Here is a 16,329-nt window from a genome sequence, read left to right on the forward strand (position 1 = left end):
TGCCTCATTACAAGTTTGACTTGAGTAAACTGCTGCTGTTATGATGGCCAGCATTCCTCATTCTATGATGTTTTCTTGATATACATATCTGTAGGCCATTGGTATTTTCTGCGAGTATTTATTAGCAACATCCCACGCAATTTTTTTTTTTTTTTTTATTTGTTGTGCCCTTTAAGCAACTCGTAAGGATAACAGGAGTGGGCACCGAAAACCAAAACAAGTGTAGCGATGCACCAAAAAAAAAAATAGTATGGAATGCTGTTGGTCCACGGTTAGTCAGTCTCCAAGATATGCATACTGCACGGAAGTAACTGACAAGTGCACACAGCACCGACATCCCCAATGTCAGCAACTCAATAGACATTAACTTTTTCAATGAACGGATGTCCAGCGCCCTGCAGCCTGCTTCCACAGGTGTTCTCCAGCCATTCGACGCTTCAGTGGAAAATGCTAACTGGAGCCAGGCTGCGGTGAAAGTGGACAGGGTTGAAGGGCCCAACCTTCTCGTCGTACGCACTTCTCCAGTTCGAGGAATCAAAGTAGCCATACCGAACTACCTTCCGACGCTCCGCCGCCGTGAAAGCGGGGTTAACTGTGCTCTGACGCATTATGTGCCATATGGGAACCGAATCGAGCTCCTGCTTGGGCCTTGCTTTCATGCTCTTGAGCTTTAGCTCTCGGGCAGTGGGTTTCTGTAGTCGAACAACGTCCGACTTTCCCCCCGTCGCCTTGGCCCGTCGTCGTCGCCTGTAGAGGTAGATGAACCACCGTACGAAGATCTCCAGAATCTCGAAGATGACCAGGAACGAGAGTCCCAAATACATCCCCATGAATCCGCCAACATTGCTCAGGGTTGTGGCGTCCTGGAAATAAATTAAATACGTGCATTGTCCTCAGCCTGAAATTATGACACTCGGAAAACAAAAATAAATCAAAAGTTATCGAATGGGACTGACCAAAGCGATAGAATATTTAATGCGCGTCAGCAAAAGTGGCGCCAAGCCGCCGTGGTTGGCCAGGTTGGCACGGCACATGCGCAGCGCGGACATTCTTGGGATGGATCATTGCTAAGCTATTTCACCGCGAGGAGAGGCGAAAAGGCAGTTGTGCATTGTTTCATGCTCGGGAGGTGCACAGTAAAACACTTTCCAACTCACACTTAGCTCCGGAACCTTGGTGATGTTTTCCACAATTATTGACTCCAGGTATATGACCACTTTTACGAGGGCCCTTGGAAAATCGGGTACGGACAGCCACAATCGTGGATAAAAGATATAGCATTAGTATTATCATTAAATAAATAATTACGCGCGCTTCCTTTTTTTTTTCTTTTTTTTTTTTTTTAACAGTTAAAGTAACGTTACCTGTCATGCAGCTCGTTTTTATTTTCCCCAGGTCGCTAGAAGAAAAAAAAGAAAAAAAGATTTCGTAACTTTCGGAGTCACCGAAGGAAAACAACTTACCAGTCTTTGAGCCCATCCAGTGCGCGAAATGGATGTCTTGTAAATTTCCTGGCTGTTTTGTTTGATATGGAGAGAAGGAGCCAGATAGCGAAGTTGTGACGCGTGCAAGAGCAGGTGAAGTGTGTCTCACCTGCACTTGAGAGGACAGTCGCATCTTTTGAGGCTGCGGTACGATGAATCGGTGAGGATCGTGCTGGAGCAGTTTTTTTCTGGAATGCCACGTCATCATCATCATCATTATTGTTGTTGTTGCACGTGTGTTCATTCATACGTGTGGTTTCCTAACGAGTAACGTACCTATCGAAATAAGTAGCGTAAGTATGTTACCCGTTACTGTTTTGAAAAAAGAACGTGTTACCGCCAAGACTGATTGCAACGAGCTCAGAGACTCTTCAGACTTGGGATAGTTATTTTCATGAGGCCACTGCAGCATTAGATTCAGTCACACAAGCCCTGGATGACTTTGGCAGACCTGAGTTGTGACGTGGATATGCTAGATTTTTTTTAAAATTGTTATTGTTATTATTGTTATTTTTGAGAATGCTACCAGCTCCACTCAAGGAGCTATTGTACGAGTGACTACAAACTAGAAGAATGAGGAGGGGGGAAAAAACGGGAAAGGCAGTGGCACACCAACAGAAAAACTACCTAAAGTACCGAAAGAACTTCATAGCCTCCACAAAGTGTTAAAAAGTCGTTGTAATGGGGTTCGCCAACACGCTGTGAGCTCGTTCTGTGCATGTGCTCCAAACCTCGCCCCCAAATATGGCGTCCAGTGAATACCCGTTCTAAAATTGCGTATTTGGCTCGTCCCAAACGCAGAGGGGCACGCCAATCAAATGGCGACATAAATAACGCGCGATGACGAGGCAACCAATTGGGTGCTATCATTGGTTGAGGTCGGGGAAAAACAAAGGCACGTGGGCGTGTTTAGGGAGTAAACAAACGCACGAGGCGCGCTAGGAGTAGAGGAACGTTCATACCGTATAAACAATCATTCCTGGCTTCGCGATAACTTGAGTTCCTCTTACCTGATGCGCCGTTTTTTTTTTTTTTTTTTTTTTTCTTTTTTTTTTTTCCGACTTTAGTTCTAATAAACGAGACTTCAGTCTTCGTGTGCTTCTTCCCGTAAAGATGTCCAATGTAGAAAATAGTCGTCTTTGAACCTGAAGTCTTTTAATTTCCGGTGATGGTGATACTTAATGCCTGAACAAATTTGCCGTATCTCGAGAAATGTTAGATTAATATTTTGCCGCCATGCAGGGGCTCCGGAAGTATATCTGATGTGTGGGGGTGACGTCTGGGGTCTCATGTCGCATTGTGTATTCCACCTCTCTCTCGATCTCTTTATATATATATATATATATATATATATATATATATATATATATATATATAAAGGGCGGTGGGGTCGGTCGGAACAGCTTTGAGTATGGGGGCATGCCCCCCCCCCCCCCCCCGCCCCTCCCCTGGTATCGAACCTGTGGGGGCGACTGCCCCTCTGGCCCCCCGGTTCCGGAGCCCCTGCCGCCATATCTTAAAAGCAAAGCATAGAAATAGTTCCCAGAACTAAATTACATGGACCTTCGTTATTACATACGCGATTGGTATCACCAGGCCGAAGAGTGGGTTATGTGATTACAATTTCGCTCGAGACTTCTTGCAAGTTCTGAATTATCGTGATGTAAAGAACGTAATTGTTTTTATACGTTTATTTTAGCCTGTTTTTGTTTTGTTTGTGTGTTGTTTTTATTTTGTAAAAAAATACTAAACTGATTTTAAAAAAAGAAGTGGACATAACAGAACATGCAGCCGAGCTGATGAACTTCCAGCGTCTAAAAAAACCGAGATTGAGGAACAAAACGAAAAATAGGGAGAAAGGGAGGGGGGTCTGCATTTTATGTATTAAAAAGGAGTGGGAATGGGCTGTCTCTGGCATTTCCCAAGGGCGTTCCAAGTGCATCCTCTTTGGGCGTACTGTATAGGAGGCCACTCAAGGGCAGATTGTGAGGGATTGGTGAATACAGAGTAGAAAGCCCGCACAGTGTAACGTGACGTCACTGTCAAAGAGTCACGTGGCTAGCTCATGAAGTCACTGTTGCGTGACGTCTTCGAGGCTACTGTCCACGGACGCAAAATCCGTGAGGTTGACCCTAATGCCATGCATCGAAGAATTCAGTGCAAACATGCGTGCTTACGTTTGGTTGATTTGCACTGGTCCGCAGTCATATTTGGAAATGGCGGTAGCTCTTCGCTCACGCAGCCACAGTCCTGCTCGATGGCGCGTTGGGAGCACATCATGAAGCACAACTAAAACGAGAAAGATCCACGCATCGCATCCGTTGTAAAAGTGCGCTAAATTAGAGTAGGAAACGTTCCCCTTTTCGAGGAAAGTCACACTTCAAAAACAAGTCTGGCCACCGTGGGTTGTAAACGCTTTGTTGGGTCACCGGTTTGACAACCTTGGGTGTGCCTTAGCAAGGCTCGGCCTTCGATCGTCGACCAACGGACGACCTACTCACAGCAGCAGCGAAATGGCGGCGCCCAGAGGCCGACTTACAAATGTATAGATAGACCATTCCAACAGCTCGCCTCCCGAGTGCTGTCATGTTTGTTCGCTGGGCTGTGGGAGCCCCAGTGACTCGGCATTTCATAGACATAAAACTGCAGGGACAATGAACAGGCTAAAAACGTCGCGCGCATTGGTCCTACGGAGATGGCAGTTTAATTAGGGTGCCTGGCGCGTCCCCGACCAACACCACCTAGAGTAATCAAAGCCTGCGCAGTAGAGGTGTGACGTCATCACAGTGAGATCGAGCGAAGACAGAGATTGGATACGAGGGTTGTGTCAGTGCTCGACTGGGCCTCGTGTCCAATCAACGCGTCTAAAGACGCTCGGCATCGCGCTCGCGGGTCCAATTGATGACGTCCCACGGAGTGGGGCGTTCGGAGGCCTTCATTATTCCATGGTCTGTTGCAACTCAAGAAGAGCGGGAGGCGGAGTCCTTCCCACTTTCCAGATTAGCAGAGCAAATGCTGGAGAGGAGGAGAGCAGACTCCAGCGATCCTGGCGGTGTTGCAGCAGCGGCAATGCGTGTGGCAGACATCTGCTAATTCTGCTGCACCGTATACGTGACTCTCCATGTGGATGATCCACGAAAGGTTCAGCATTGGGACCTCGCAGCGACAGTGGCGTTCGCAAGCACTTGGGGCATTTATTGCGTCAACCGCCAGGATCGCGACATCTGACAACATGACGTGCCGGTCCCCGTGACCTCATATGTTGCCACATGGGGGCCAGTTTTGATGTGTGGGCGGGATGGGACGCTAAACACACCAGTCGGAGACGCGTTCCGGGCACTTTGTAGTTTAATGTCATCCTCTAGATGTGTTCCGAAGATCTCAGCGGTTAGTCTATCGCGTCTAAGCCGCGCCCACCCTGTATAGATAGATATATCAATCTTTGCACGGCAACGGTCGTACCTGTTGGAAGTAGGTATTGTCAGGTCCCAAGTAGGCTCTCCACATCTCTGGCCACTCCTTGACGCAGCGGTCCTTGTAAGGTGCTGGCAGTCTCTCCATCATCCGCTGTGCATTTTTTTTTTTGTAAAGATATTTATTTGTAGGCGTCGTTTCGGCTTTTTGACGCTTTCTTTTGAATCGGATTTAGCATTAAGAAAGAAATCGGCGTTCACTTCAACGCAGTAAATTCAGGATTAACACAAAACCATAACATCGGTTAAAAAAAAGAAAAAGATACTGCAAGTAGCAGTACACAAAGCAAATTTACGCGAGAGAATGTGCTCGAGCACAAAACACTTGACTGCTTTCTGAAAGCGCATTCCCGGTGTTCAATCGAAACTTTGGTCTCGCCAAATATTGAGGGTTGCGAGTGGTCTATTGGTCTATAGGTTACGAGATGTCGCCGCAGATTATCCAGTCCTCTCAGGGAAGACGTACGTTCGACGCATGTCCTGAACTATTGAGTCTGACGGATTCATCGTAATAGTAGAGCTTATGAATATTCAGCACATTATATTTTTTAGCAGGTTTTCTGCGTGCAAAAGATGCAGTGCATCGGCGTCCTCTTTTTAATGTGTTCGCTGGAACCAAATATTACTCTCTTTAGAAGAAACGGGCTGTCACTCCCTTTGCACGCGACTGCCTCGGGCCCTCACCATCTCGATGCCAATGTAGGTGGTCATGTACGGCGCCAGGTACATGCCGTCCTCGTTGGGATCTGGCCGCACGCCGCGCCTGTGCACCATCACGATCATGCCCATCTCCAGACTGGAGCGAAGGTACTCGTCCTTCTCAATGTCCATTACCAGAGTCAGCCCTGGAGGTCAAAAGAATGCCAGAGACGTCGATCCCCGGATCAGGTCGCGGTGTTGCGCTCCATGATTCCAGTCCTCTTACTCTTAAACATGAGGCTATGTATAAACAAACGCCTACGAATCTCTATTCTCGCAAGGCCCCAGGAGATACCACCAAGGCCCCTTGATGAAAGGGAAAAGCTTGTCTTATAATCATTCGGAGAAACCCGGCGATCGCAGTTGTGCGCGCATTACGCGTGCACAGGGCCAGCCCTATGGGGGTGGGCGACCTGGGCATCAAAAGGGGGCGCTGCCGCGCCCCCCCCCCCTTTTTTTTTTTTATTTGTTTCTGCTTTTCAGTTTATTTGGACACGGCGCCCGTCACGACGCTATATACCCGATCGCCGTTCGTTTTTGGAATGTGGTTATCGTCTGACAAAACGCACGCGTTTGGCCACTACTCAGATGTTTGCTAACAACGTGATGTCGTACTATAGTAGATAGGGGCGTGTAAAAGGGAATGGGGGGGGGGGGGGGGGGCGCCACGGCCGGAGTTTGCCCAGGGCGCTCGATGGCGGAGGGCCGGCCCTGCACTTGCGTTATGATTTATTATTATGCATGCTTAGAGCCCTGCACAGATAATGTTCTGGTCATCCACATCCACAAACTATCCTCATCCGATCCGCATCCGCATACTTTGTATCCGAATCCAAACAGCCTCCGCAAAATTCGGAATTGAAATCCGCCCCGCAATCCGCCCACCAGTGTTACATCATGAAATCAAAGGTACATTTAAATTAAAAAAAGAATGGCGTTTGGGTGGTACTTTTCACACCGTTTGCTTATCTCTGTACAAAGAACTCTCGAGTCAAAATACGGTGAAAGTAATTTTATCGTAATTATTCTGGTTTATCGTATTTATATCATAAGCGATTATCCTTCCAGAGACACTTCGAGTTACCGGAGAGATGATCGCAGTTGAGATCGTCTTGGGAGTCTCGATACTCTGCCCAAAAGGTGCGAACACAAGAAACTTTTTTTTTTCTTTTAAGTCATACAATTTTTTTTTTTTTTGACGACACGTATATTCTATTTAAAAAAAAAAAAAAAAAAAAACTTGAAGGGAAAATTAATCGCTGTAAACTTAAACAATGTTTTGAGTACTCACCTCCGACTTCTATCGTTGGCGCGTTCAGTGCCGCATATCTCGGCATCGCCGCACTGGCGGATGCCATAATGCGGGGCAAGAAACGTTCCCAAGGAGTCGTAAAACGCCATCCGCCCGGCACACAAGAACACGAGACGTACCTTAAGTCGGATAGCCAGCACTCTGGAGCACACAACCAGCAGACCCAACGCGGGAACGGCCCCCGAAGAGCACTTTCGCCAAAGTTTCTGATTACTCAGTATTATGGCCGCGGAACCTGACGCTCGGTAGATCGCGCTGCATTATTCACAGTGGCGCTACCCACGACAAAACAGATGAGAACGGATTGGCGTCTCATTCAGACGTCCGGCCTGTAGCACGTGCTCGCTGCCTTCCACCGTGCTTTGGCTGCGCGTGCACGCTCGAGGGCCGAGGCTCACGAGACGCCGAAGCGCTATCGAAGGCATGGTCGCTGACAAGCTGAGAACGGCAGAGGGGAGCTACAGTTGTTCCCGCCTCCAGCGCGAGCTTCCCGCCTTCGACACCGCTTGGACATCTCGTACACGTGCCCAGCGCGCGCGCGGAGCCGAAGCACGGCGGAAGGCACAGAGCGCGTGCTGGAGGCCGGGCGCTCGAAAGACGCGGCCCGCCGTTCTTGCTCTGTCAGTGAGTATAGTGAGCGGTCGCTGGAGGTGGGACAACTGAAACTATTCTTTGTCGTTCTCATCCTGCCAGTGACTGCAGTCTAAAGTCGTCCTCCTCTAAAACCAGAATAATGGCATAACAACTCTTGTTGTTTTTTTTGTTGTTTTTTTGTGTTTTTTTTTAAATTTAATCAGCTTTGAAAGGCGTACTTCAATCTCATACACACACCACGCATAAAAGATGGTAGGATAACCACTGGGAACTATTGGCTTGTAAGTTAATTGTAATGAAATAAGATTAGCCGGCCAGATTGTCAGCAACCTGGTCAAACTCACCGTCCACTGGAAGGTTGCTGGCGGAGTACGAGATCTTGGTGGCGTTGTACTTCTTGCAGAAGATGCAGTAGCAGACGCCAAACCTTTCATTTAACTCAGCGTCGTACCAGCTGCCACAAAAAGGTAAGCCAACGTAAGGATACTAAAATAAGAACTTACCATGGATTTCTGACCCTTTTGTGTACACTCGAACTTGTACAAGCACACTCATCAACATTGAAGGGTGTTATAGCACAGACAGAGGCTCATATAATTTAATAATAAGAACTAGCAGCGAAACTTGACCACAACTTTGGTCACAGATGAGAACCTCCCAAAGTTTGAAGGTTCTCGCAAACTTCCCGAAGTAGAAGTTCCGAAATTTTCGGTCCTCACTAACGTTCCAGGCTTTCACAATGTTCGCAACTTTCGAAGTTCGTGAAAGTTCGCGTTTGACGGTATCAAACTTCTGTAAAGTTGAAGTTCGAAAAAAGTTGAAAATTTCAAACTTTCTTCGAGTTTGTGTTTGCGAATTTCCGAGCCTTCTAATCTCATGGAGGTTAAAATCCTACACATTCAATTTGTTTTCCCACAAATTTATTAATAAAGATACTATAGCGATCTCCCGACTCAACGCTGCAGCGAATCCGGCGAAGTCATCGCTGCTACAAGCATTGTAGTCTGGTGAATTCTCTTAGATCTTCAGTCTTTTACCATGAAATGACTCGAGAGGCCCAAGAAGCCGACGACGACGACGAAGGGAACAAGGAGCGGAGGCGACAACGAGGAAGAAAAAAAAACAAAAAAAACAAAGGACTGATTGAGATAATGGTATAATTTGTAGACCCCTACATACAACGGCGGTCCTACCTTATGATTATATGATTACTTTGATTTTTGTCGATCGGACATAATTGAGCCAGCGCGGTGCGAGCGTGGTCGCCAGTAATTTGCAACAGCTGTTTGGTTTTCAAGACAGCTAAAACGGGTGCTGATTGAAGCATAATTTGGAGGCTAAACCTCGTAGTAGTTTTTCATTTATGTTTTAATCGTTCGAAGCCTACTCGTTTCCCCGTAACTTTGTAAACAGCGGAAGCTACGGCGGCTCCAGCGAACCAACCAGGGCGTCGGAGTGGTGGACGTGACAACGTAAATCCGAGTGCACGATAAATTTGCAAGAAGCCGCCACGTGCGTCGCTGACCCGTGAGGTTAGACGCCCTAAAGCAGCGCCACCGCACTGGCATGCACCAGAGTATAAAAGGCTCTGGCATGCACGTGAGAAAGTAGAGACGCAGGACAAACTCCTCTTACAAAGCCCTCCACCCTTTCCATTTTAGCTGGGCAAACGCTCGAGAGAAGGCGAGTGGGGAAGAGGAAACCACCAATCATGACGAGCAGGGAGATAAAGGCAGAAAGCCTTCTGCATTTCTCATACCCTGCGCGCTGTTTACAGGAAGCCTCTTTGAATGGACACGCTCCATTTTCGCCGCTCCGACAGCGTGCTCCCCCCCCCCCCCCCCCCCCTCTCGCCTTTTTTTTTTCTCTGTTTCACATTTTGACCGCCAGGCCGCAACTGTTTGCGTTGCAGACTGCGGTGGCGCTTTCTCTGGAGTGACAACTAAGTTTCTCGGCAGCACTCACCCGTCGTCCAGGCAGTTGTCTCCTTTCACGGTGCAATTGAGCACCATGTCTTGTTTAGTGTGCACCAGCGAGTTCAGAGTGTCGTTGAGGTACCGCGCACGGTTCAGGTACGGGTACAGTATGTCTCTCGTGAAGTTTCTGGCCGCGTCGGCGTCCTTTAAATAAAAAAAGGCAAAAAAAAAAAAAAAGCGGCAAACGAAGTTGAGTCAGATTGATTGAATGGGATGCTGTCTCCCCCCGATAAGGGGTATTCACACGAGGGAGAAATCCCGGGGATTTCTCCCCGGCACGCGCGCATCACGAGATGAAAACGCGAGGCTTTTGCACATCGCAAAGCCTGACGTTTTCGTCGTGGGATGCGCGTGCGAGGGAGAAATCCCCGGGATTTCTCCCTCGTGTGAATACCCCTATAGAAACGATTTGGCCGGTGCATACACGACCGCTTACAACTTAATAGCCTGCGTCTATTGCCATTCGCACGAGGCGAAGTGTCTGCTCATGTGCCGCGTGTCGACGGCAATTAAAGCCCCTTCGTGTTTCAAAAGTAGCGCAAAGTTTGTCGATGCACGAGACACGTGCAACGTGCAACACTTGGGAAGGTCATGGCGGCACAGCGCAGCATTGAGCTAGATTTCAGACGCCATGAATTTCCCAGAAGCGGCGCGCGGCACGTGCCTCGAGCATTTCAACAATGAATGGCGCCACTTTTCCCAGGATAGAGGGTCTTTAGACGGCAATGCCACTGCAGCGCCAGCCCTCGTGTTCAATTCATGCTCAAAATGCGTGCCCGAACCGAGAAAAAAAAAAAAAGTTTTCGGCATTTGTTGCGTGAAGTAGTTCTTACAAGATTTGGTTGTCGAAGGAAGAAACGATGCTTTTGGCATTGTAAACGTACTGTATCTTGATAAAATAACGTAAAGCTAACCTAAGATGTACCTACATATATCTTAACTCAGCGCACCAAAGGAAAGACTAGTAACGTTCCGCAAAAAAAAAAAAAAAAACACTTTTTTTTTTATTAGTACGGTGTTTGAAGGCTCTGTCTTTGTTCCGTCGCTCTAATTAACTCACGCGTGCTGTAGCTTTTTTTTTTTTTTTTTTTTTTTTGTACAAGGTTACGTGGACACGTCTGCTCGATTCTGGTTTCTGCTTTGCAGTGACAATGCGAGTAGGGTGACCACCCCACCCGCGACGCGCGGGACTGTCCCGCATTGAAGGCTCGTGTCCCGCGTCCCGCGAGAAATTCCCAAATCTTCAAAGTGTCCCGCATTTCACACTGTCGTAAAATTCACTCTGGGACTGCATGGTGCTGCCGAACCACGGGGCACGTAATCGTGCGAATCGCAATGGTACGCTATTTTCTATCCAAGCATTGTGGGGAGTGACCGTCGTTTTTGCAGGAGATCCGACGCGGATGCTCCGTTGTGCATCTCCCCTTGATGGCTAAATATTGTAAGAAAAATTGCTCGCCAAAAGTTTAAATATAAAATATTGTAATTATTTTCAAATTGCTCTATCAATGTGAAAGGGTTGCCGTGAGTTTTGTTTTTAATGAAGACAGCCAACGCAAAGCAAAAAGTCTGCAACTCACAACGGTCGAAAAAGAACATAATGTTAAACTTTTGTGTAGGACCATGTTAATAAAAGTAAAGGCCCGTTCACACTCTTGCAACCGAATACGACCGAGAGAGACAAGACCGGTTTTTAAGCCTGTTGCGACGTCTTAGGACCAGCTCCGCTCCAGCGCATCCGGTCCTAAGAGGTCGCAAGAAGCTTATAAACCGGTCTGGTCTCTCTCGGTCGTACTCGGTTGCAAGAGTGTGAACGGGCCTTAAGGCGCGTTCACACTCTTGCAACCGAGTACGACCGAGAAAGACTTCTTGGGACCGGATGCACTGAGCGGAGCTGGTCCTAAGAGATCGCAAGAGGCTTAAAAACCGGTTTGGTCTCTCTCGGTCGCACTCGGTTGCAAGAGTGTGAACGGGCCTTTAAGTGTTGACAAGAAACAATAATAAAAAAAAAGATTTACTGTTTCTTATTTCCATTTGATGCACTGAATTCTGCCACAGTCGATTTTTATTTTTTCAACTTCGACACATTTAATAACCATATTTGGCATAAACCAATATATCACTGGGAGTGAAAATTATTTAAGCTTAATTGCTGCAATACAATTAGCAGGTGTATAAACAGCCCAGGATATTCAACGTTTTAACAGAGGTTCGGTTCGTAGTGTGCGTGTTAATAAATTTCCTCCACCCTCCGGCCCCTCGTGTCCCGCATTTCGCTAGCAAAAAGGATGTCACCCTAAGTGCGAGTGCTCGCACGGTTGGTATTTCTACGCCACCTATTGGAGGCCAGCGTGGGGCACGCGTTGGACGCAAGGGCTGCGTCTGTGTTCAGCTGGAAGTCGTGTTCTCGCTAACTGAACAGCGCGCCGGCCTCCCACAGGTGACGTCAGGAAAATCCAGCACAACGGCCTTGTTATCTGGGAGTTGTTTTGTCAGGCCCCAATCAGAACCGTGTGTTCTGAGAGAATTTGAACAATGAGCGGAGCCTCTGACCCGCTAGAACAAGCCGACGTCGCGGTAAGGCTAGGGTTGTGCGAAATTTAGAATAGCAGTCTCGAGTAATACGCTATTCGATAGTCGCTTCGAGATGAACCGCCATATTCTTACTTTTCGAAGTGTTGGCCGTGGCGGCGGGTTAGCCCCCTGGAGGGCGCTTCCGAGTCACCGAGCACGTTTGCACTGCGGGAAGGGAAGCAAGGTGGAGCGCAAGTTCGTCTGCTTCTTGTACATGGGTTGCGATAATGTCAGGTGACGCCGAGTTCTTATTGGCTGATTGAAAAAAAAAATAGTGGGTAGACCTCGAGGCATCTAGCATTGAGATCTACCCACTATCCTTTCAATCAAAGCAAATCAGTGCTCGGTGTCGTTCTGACGTCACCGTCCCTCCTGCGCAAGAAGACGACGACTTGCCTTCCCCATAACCGGGGAAGTCGCGGGCTCCGCGGATATTGCTTCCCCGCAGTGCACAGGTGCTCGGTGAGGAACGCACTCAACGGGGTAGGGTGTGTTAGATGTATGGTGCGTTATGTCTTGACAATCCGTGTTCATCGTTTATGCTTGTTATATTTTATGTCAAATTGGAAATTTAAGAAGGAATATTTGCATATTGCAATCATATTTAGAAATCCTCTCGGATAGGATAGCTGCGCCAAATCCGTCGCTTACATGCCACAGTCAATTAATATAGTTATTACTAACTGAGCGTAGAAATGAACAAATAGAAGAAACTATCTTATATTCGATTTGAAAATATTCGACCAAAACCACCATTCATTTCGAACTTGCTTCGAACTCAAAATCCACTATTCGCACATGCCTAGTGATAACACATCATGGCATGTTATCTTTTATTGGGAGATGGTCATGATTTGTTATGCGTCAGCAACACAAGATGGCGGGGAAACATTGTCGCGGCTACTTTTTGCGTGGTCGCGGAAAAGACACATGACGACTTTCTTTTTTATATATTATCTGCGGACGTGGCCCTGACCCGGCAACTCAACAGCCCGTGTGGCCGACTTGAAGCCTGAAGGCTACGCGGCCGTCTCCGTTGGGAACCAAGGGTCGAGGGCCTTCAAGAGTCCTCGTGTCCGGGCGTAAGCCTAACACACCGAGCTCCATTTTGAGCTCCCAGCCCCTCGCTCTCTCGGGACGCAGGGAACCCCGTTCGGGGCCATGGAGGTAAGCTTACTTCCAGTTTGGAGGGACACCCCCTAACGATGACCAAAACCGAAACACGCTATTAGACGTAAAGGACGGCTCATTTGGCGCCAACAGCTGTTTTAATTCACCTGTGGGGGCGTTCCTTCCGGCTTCGCTTGTCGCCTCTTCTCTCTACCTCCATGTTCGGGGTCTCGATTACCTTGTGGTGAACCGCCAGCAAACTAATAATTTATTTTCTTGCAACAATAACATTTCTTAGGTTGTCACACTCCCAGCAACTGGTTGGCAGGTTAGGGCGTCTATAAAAATTGCTCAACTCTCCCAGGGTATACGACTCTGCCCCCGATTTCTTATTACCTCTTTAATTTGAAAGCGGCCGGGCACATTTACGAGCTCGTAAAATTATATATATATAAAGAAACCTGTCGGGAGTGAGTCGCGGTGCGAACTTACCATAGGACCCTTCTGCTCGCAAAGCTCCTTGTAAGGGGATTCCTCTTGCTGGGTCGCACAGAAGACCGAAGCCTTCATCGGATTCAGGTTGCAGAATGTCACGGCAGGCAGAATCAGGGTGGCGCCTTCCGACATGGATATCGACACGATATCTCGGTACTCAAAGTGGTTTTGGAGTGTTTTGCCTGCGTGATGGACATAAACACACGTGTCAGCGATGTATAAGCGACCCAGGCAGTCGCCTCTGATCAGGACATTTGGAGGTGCGTGAAAAACATCCTCGCGTGTTCCTGACGCAGGGGCATCACTAGGGGTGTGCAGCTGGGCAGTGAAGGGTGGGGGTGTCGCGGCGAGCCACGATAGGCAGGGGGGTTGCCGCGGTGTGAAGTTAGTTTTTAACGCTCCGTATGACAAGGGAGTTTTGCTCCTCCACTAAGCCCTCCGCAACGAAGATGTCACTACTGCGCCTGCGTGCCGATGTCATTGACTGAAAAGTTCCGGATTTCGTAGTGGGTTGCGGAGAGCATTGCGGGACGGCGAAAACCATCTACGAAAACTCCCTATCGCGCGCTCCGTCGCAACCGGCCGATGGGGCCAATCAAGCAGCCTCAAAAGAGAAACTTTAGGGCGTTTGCTGACTTTCTGCGTGCATGTTAGTGTTGCCTCCGGTTAAACCAGCCAACCCCGGTGAATCACTCTGAACGTGAGCAGAGCTTTTAGTCTGTACGTCTCTGTATGCGTTTCTTGTGAGCTTTTACTGCGCTGACTTTTACAACCGCTTCGCGAACGCGTCAATCGGTCACTGTGCGCTTCCATTGCAACCTTGGATTGGTCCTGGACCGTGATTGGCGTCAGAGTCCGGACCACGGTGGAAATAAAGAGGTGTATATTACGGCGCCGCCTCGTTATGGAGCAAATGTGGCGAAGATTCGCTCGCATTTTCGACAAACACCCGTGAGATGGCGCAACATGTTTAGGGAGAATCTTATATGGGCACTAGGGGGCTGATGAGAGCTAAAGTCACTGGAATCAGTGTCTTTAATGGGAAGCACTCGAGGAGCCGTCCTTATATTCGCGCAGGTGTTTATAAGGCCGCGCAGCGCGCGACCGCGCTTTTCCGAATTGGCCCCTAAACCGAAAGTACCCCTGGCGGGAAATGCGCGAAGCCCTAGCAAACTTTTGCCACCTTGACTGGCCTTAGTCAGACATATCTCTCCTCTTCCACCGTGGCCCGGACAGTGACGAAACAAAATATGAAGATCGATTAAATGTTGGTTTCAGTGCATCGCGGTATTCAGGTAGCTAGCTTCACCGATGCTGAAAATGGTGAGGACAAGGAAGACCACGTAGACGGTGCAGAAAATCCAGAAGCGCCATCGGTTCTCGATGATCACGAGCCGGTCGATGCCTGTCGTGGACTCGGCGAACAGTTCCTTCAGCTTGGCCAGAGGCTCTTTCTCCCGAGATTTGAGGCGGCACATGTGGGCCGCCTGCCGGAACCGCTGGAGAAGCTGACGCCGACGCTGGAGGTCCTTGATGTGACTGCGGAGACAAAGATCTGCCTAGCGATCATCCCACGCAACAACTGTGTTGCATATTATTATTATTTTTTTTTTTTTTTATTTCAGACAGAAAAGTGTGAAGCAAAAGCAGACAAATTTGTTTCTGACGGGACCCTCCACCTAGAATAATCACTGGAAACCTCCTCTTCGTACTCCATGGAACGTCATGGGAGTCTGATGACGCCAACTCAACAATCGGACCCGAGCTGAACGCCGAGAGTCTTCCGACGCGTTGATTAGACACGAGGCTCAGCCGAACGCTGACGCAACACTCGTGTCCAATCGGCGTCTTCGCTCGATCTCACTCTGATGACGTTAGTGCACAGGCTTCGAATATGGCCCGTGGTCGGGAGGATGGACGACTCCCCAACACTAGAGCACGGACCAAGTTTTTGTCTGTCACTTTAGGAACCGGGTACCATTTAAGCACACACAGACGGGGTTGGAGATTACCACAAATAATAGCAGGGGGTGTTAACAATGAAGACTATAACGGTAAATATCTATCCACAACTTCCACTTGCCTTTCGGACGTCCAGATGTCGTGAATGCCCCTTCGCGGCGCAATCACGTTGCCATAAAACCAGCCCGCGTCGGAACGTGGGTACGCCATATCGAAATGAATCAGGGGACCCCGAGTTCCGCGAACTCTTTAGTTTCACACGCTCACGCCAGCCACGCTCGATACCGCCAGCTCCCCGATCGGCCGGCGTGACCGCGAACCGCGGTCGCTGTTGATCGATATGCAGGCGTCAACGGTCAAAACTTTAACGACCTCTGGCATTGAGCTCGTAGAGCCGATTGAAACCAATGCGGTTATTGATTGCTCGTACCCGCAACTGTGGCGACGCGCCCGTTAAGGCGCACAGCAACCGCTCGATGCAAAGAGCACCCTACAACTCTAATTTCTATAATTCAGCGTTTATTTATCTTTTTTTTTTTTTTTGCAGGGGATTGAGCGCTTATCGTTGTTCGTTCAGGCTTTTCTTTTTTAAACGACTTTACCGCGCAAAGCCAGGCAAACATCACAAGTTAGTTGGTTGCTTGAGCCCC

The 16,329-nt window shown here is 48.5% G+C and overlaps 1 protein-coding gene across 1 annotated transcript; it reads right to left on the reverse strand.

The window, feature by feature from the left end:
• Nucleotides 1–18: 18 nt before the first annotated feature.
• Nucleotides 19–16,103, reverse strand: LOC8026468 (acid-sensing ion channel 4-A). The gene is made up of 13 exons (XM_040207880.3): nucleotides 15,801–16,103; nucleotides 15,027–15,256; nucleotides 13,715–13,899; nucleotides 9,528–9,682; nucleotides 7,907–8,016; nucleotides 5,642–5,802; nucleotides 4,947–5,051; nucleotides 3,662–3,773; nucleotides 1,594–1,672; nucleotides 1,464–1,515; nucleotides 1,365–1,399; nucleotides 1,158–1,230; nucleotides 19–863 (listed from the first exon to the last, which is right to left on the reverse strand). The coding sequence occupies exons 1-13, from the start codon at nucleotides 15,887–15,889 to the stop codon at nucleotides 438–440; spliced, it is 1,812 nt and encodes a 603-aa protein (XP_040063814.2). The 5' UTR covers nucleotides 15,890–16,103; the 3' UTR covers nucleotides 19–437.
• Nucleotides 16,104–16,329: the final 226 nt, after the last annotated feature.

This window comes from Ixodes scapularis, unplaced genomic scaffold (assembly GCF_016920785.2).
Source record: "Ixodes scapularis isolate PalLabHiFi unplaced genomic scaffold, ASM1692078v2 PGA_scaffold7__128_contigs__length_106722199, whole genome shotgun sequence".
Classification (NCBI taxonomy): domain Eukaryota; kingdom Metazoa; phylum Arthropoda; class Arachnida; order Ixodida; family Ixodidae; genus Ixodes; species Ixodes scapularis.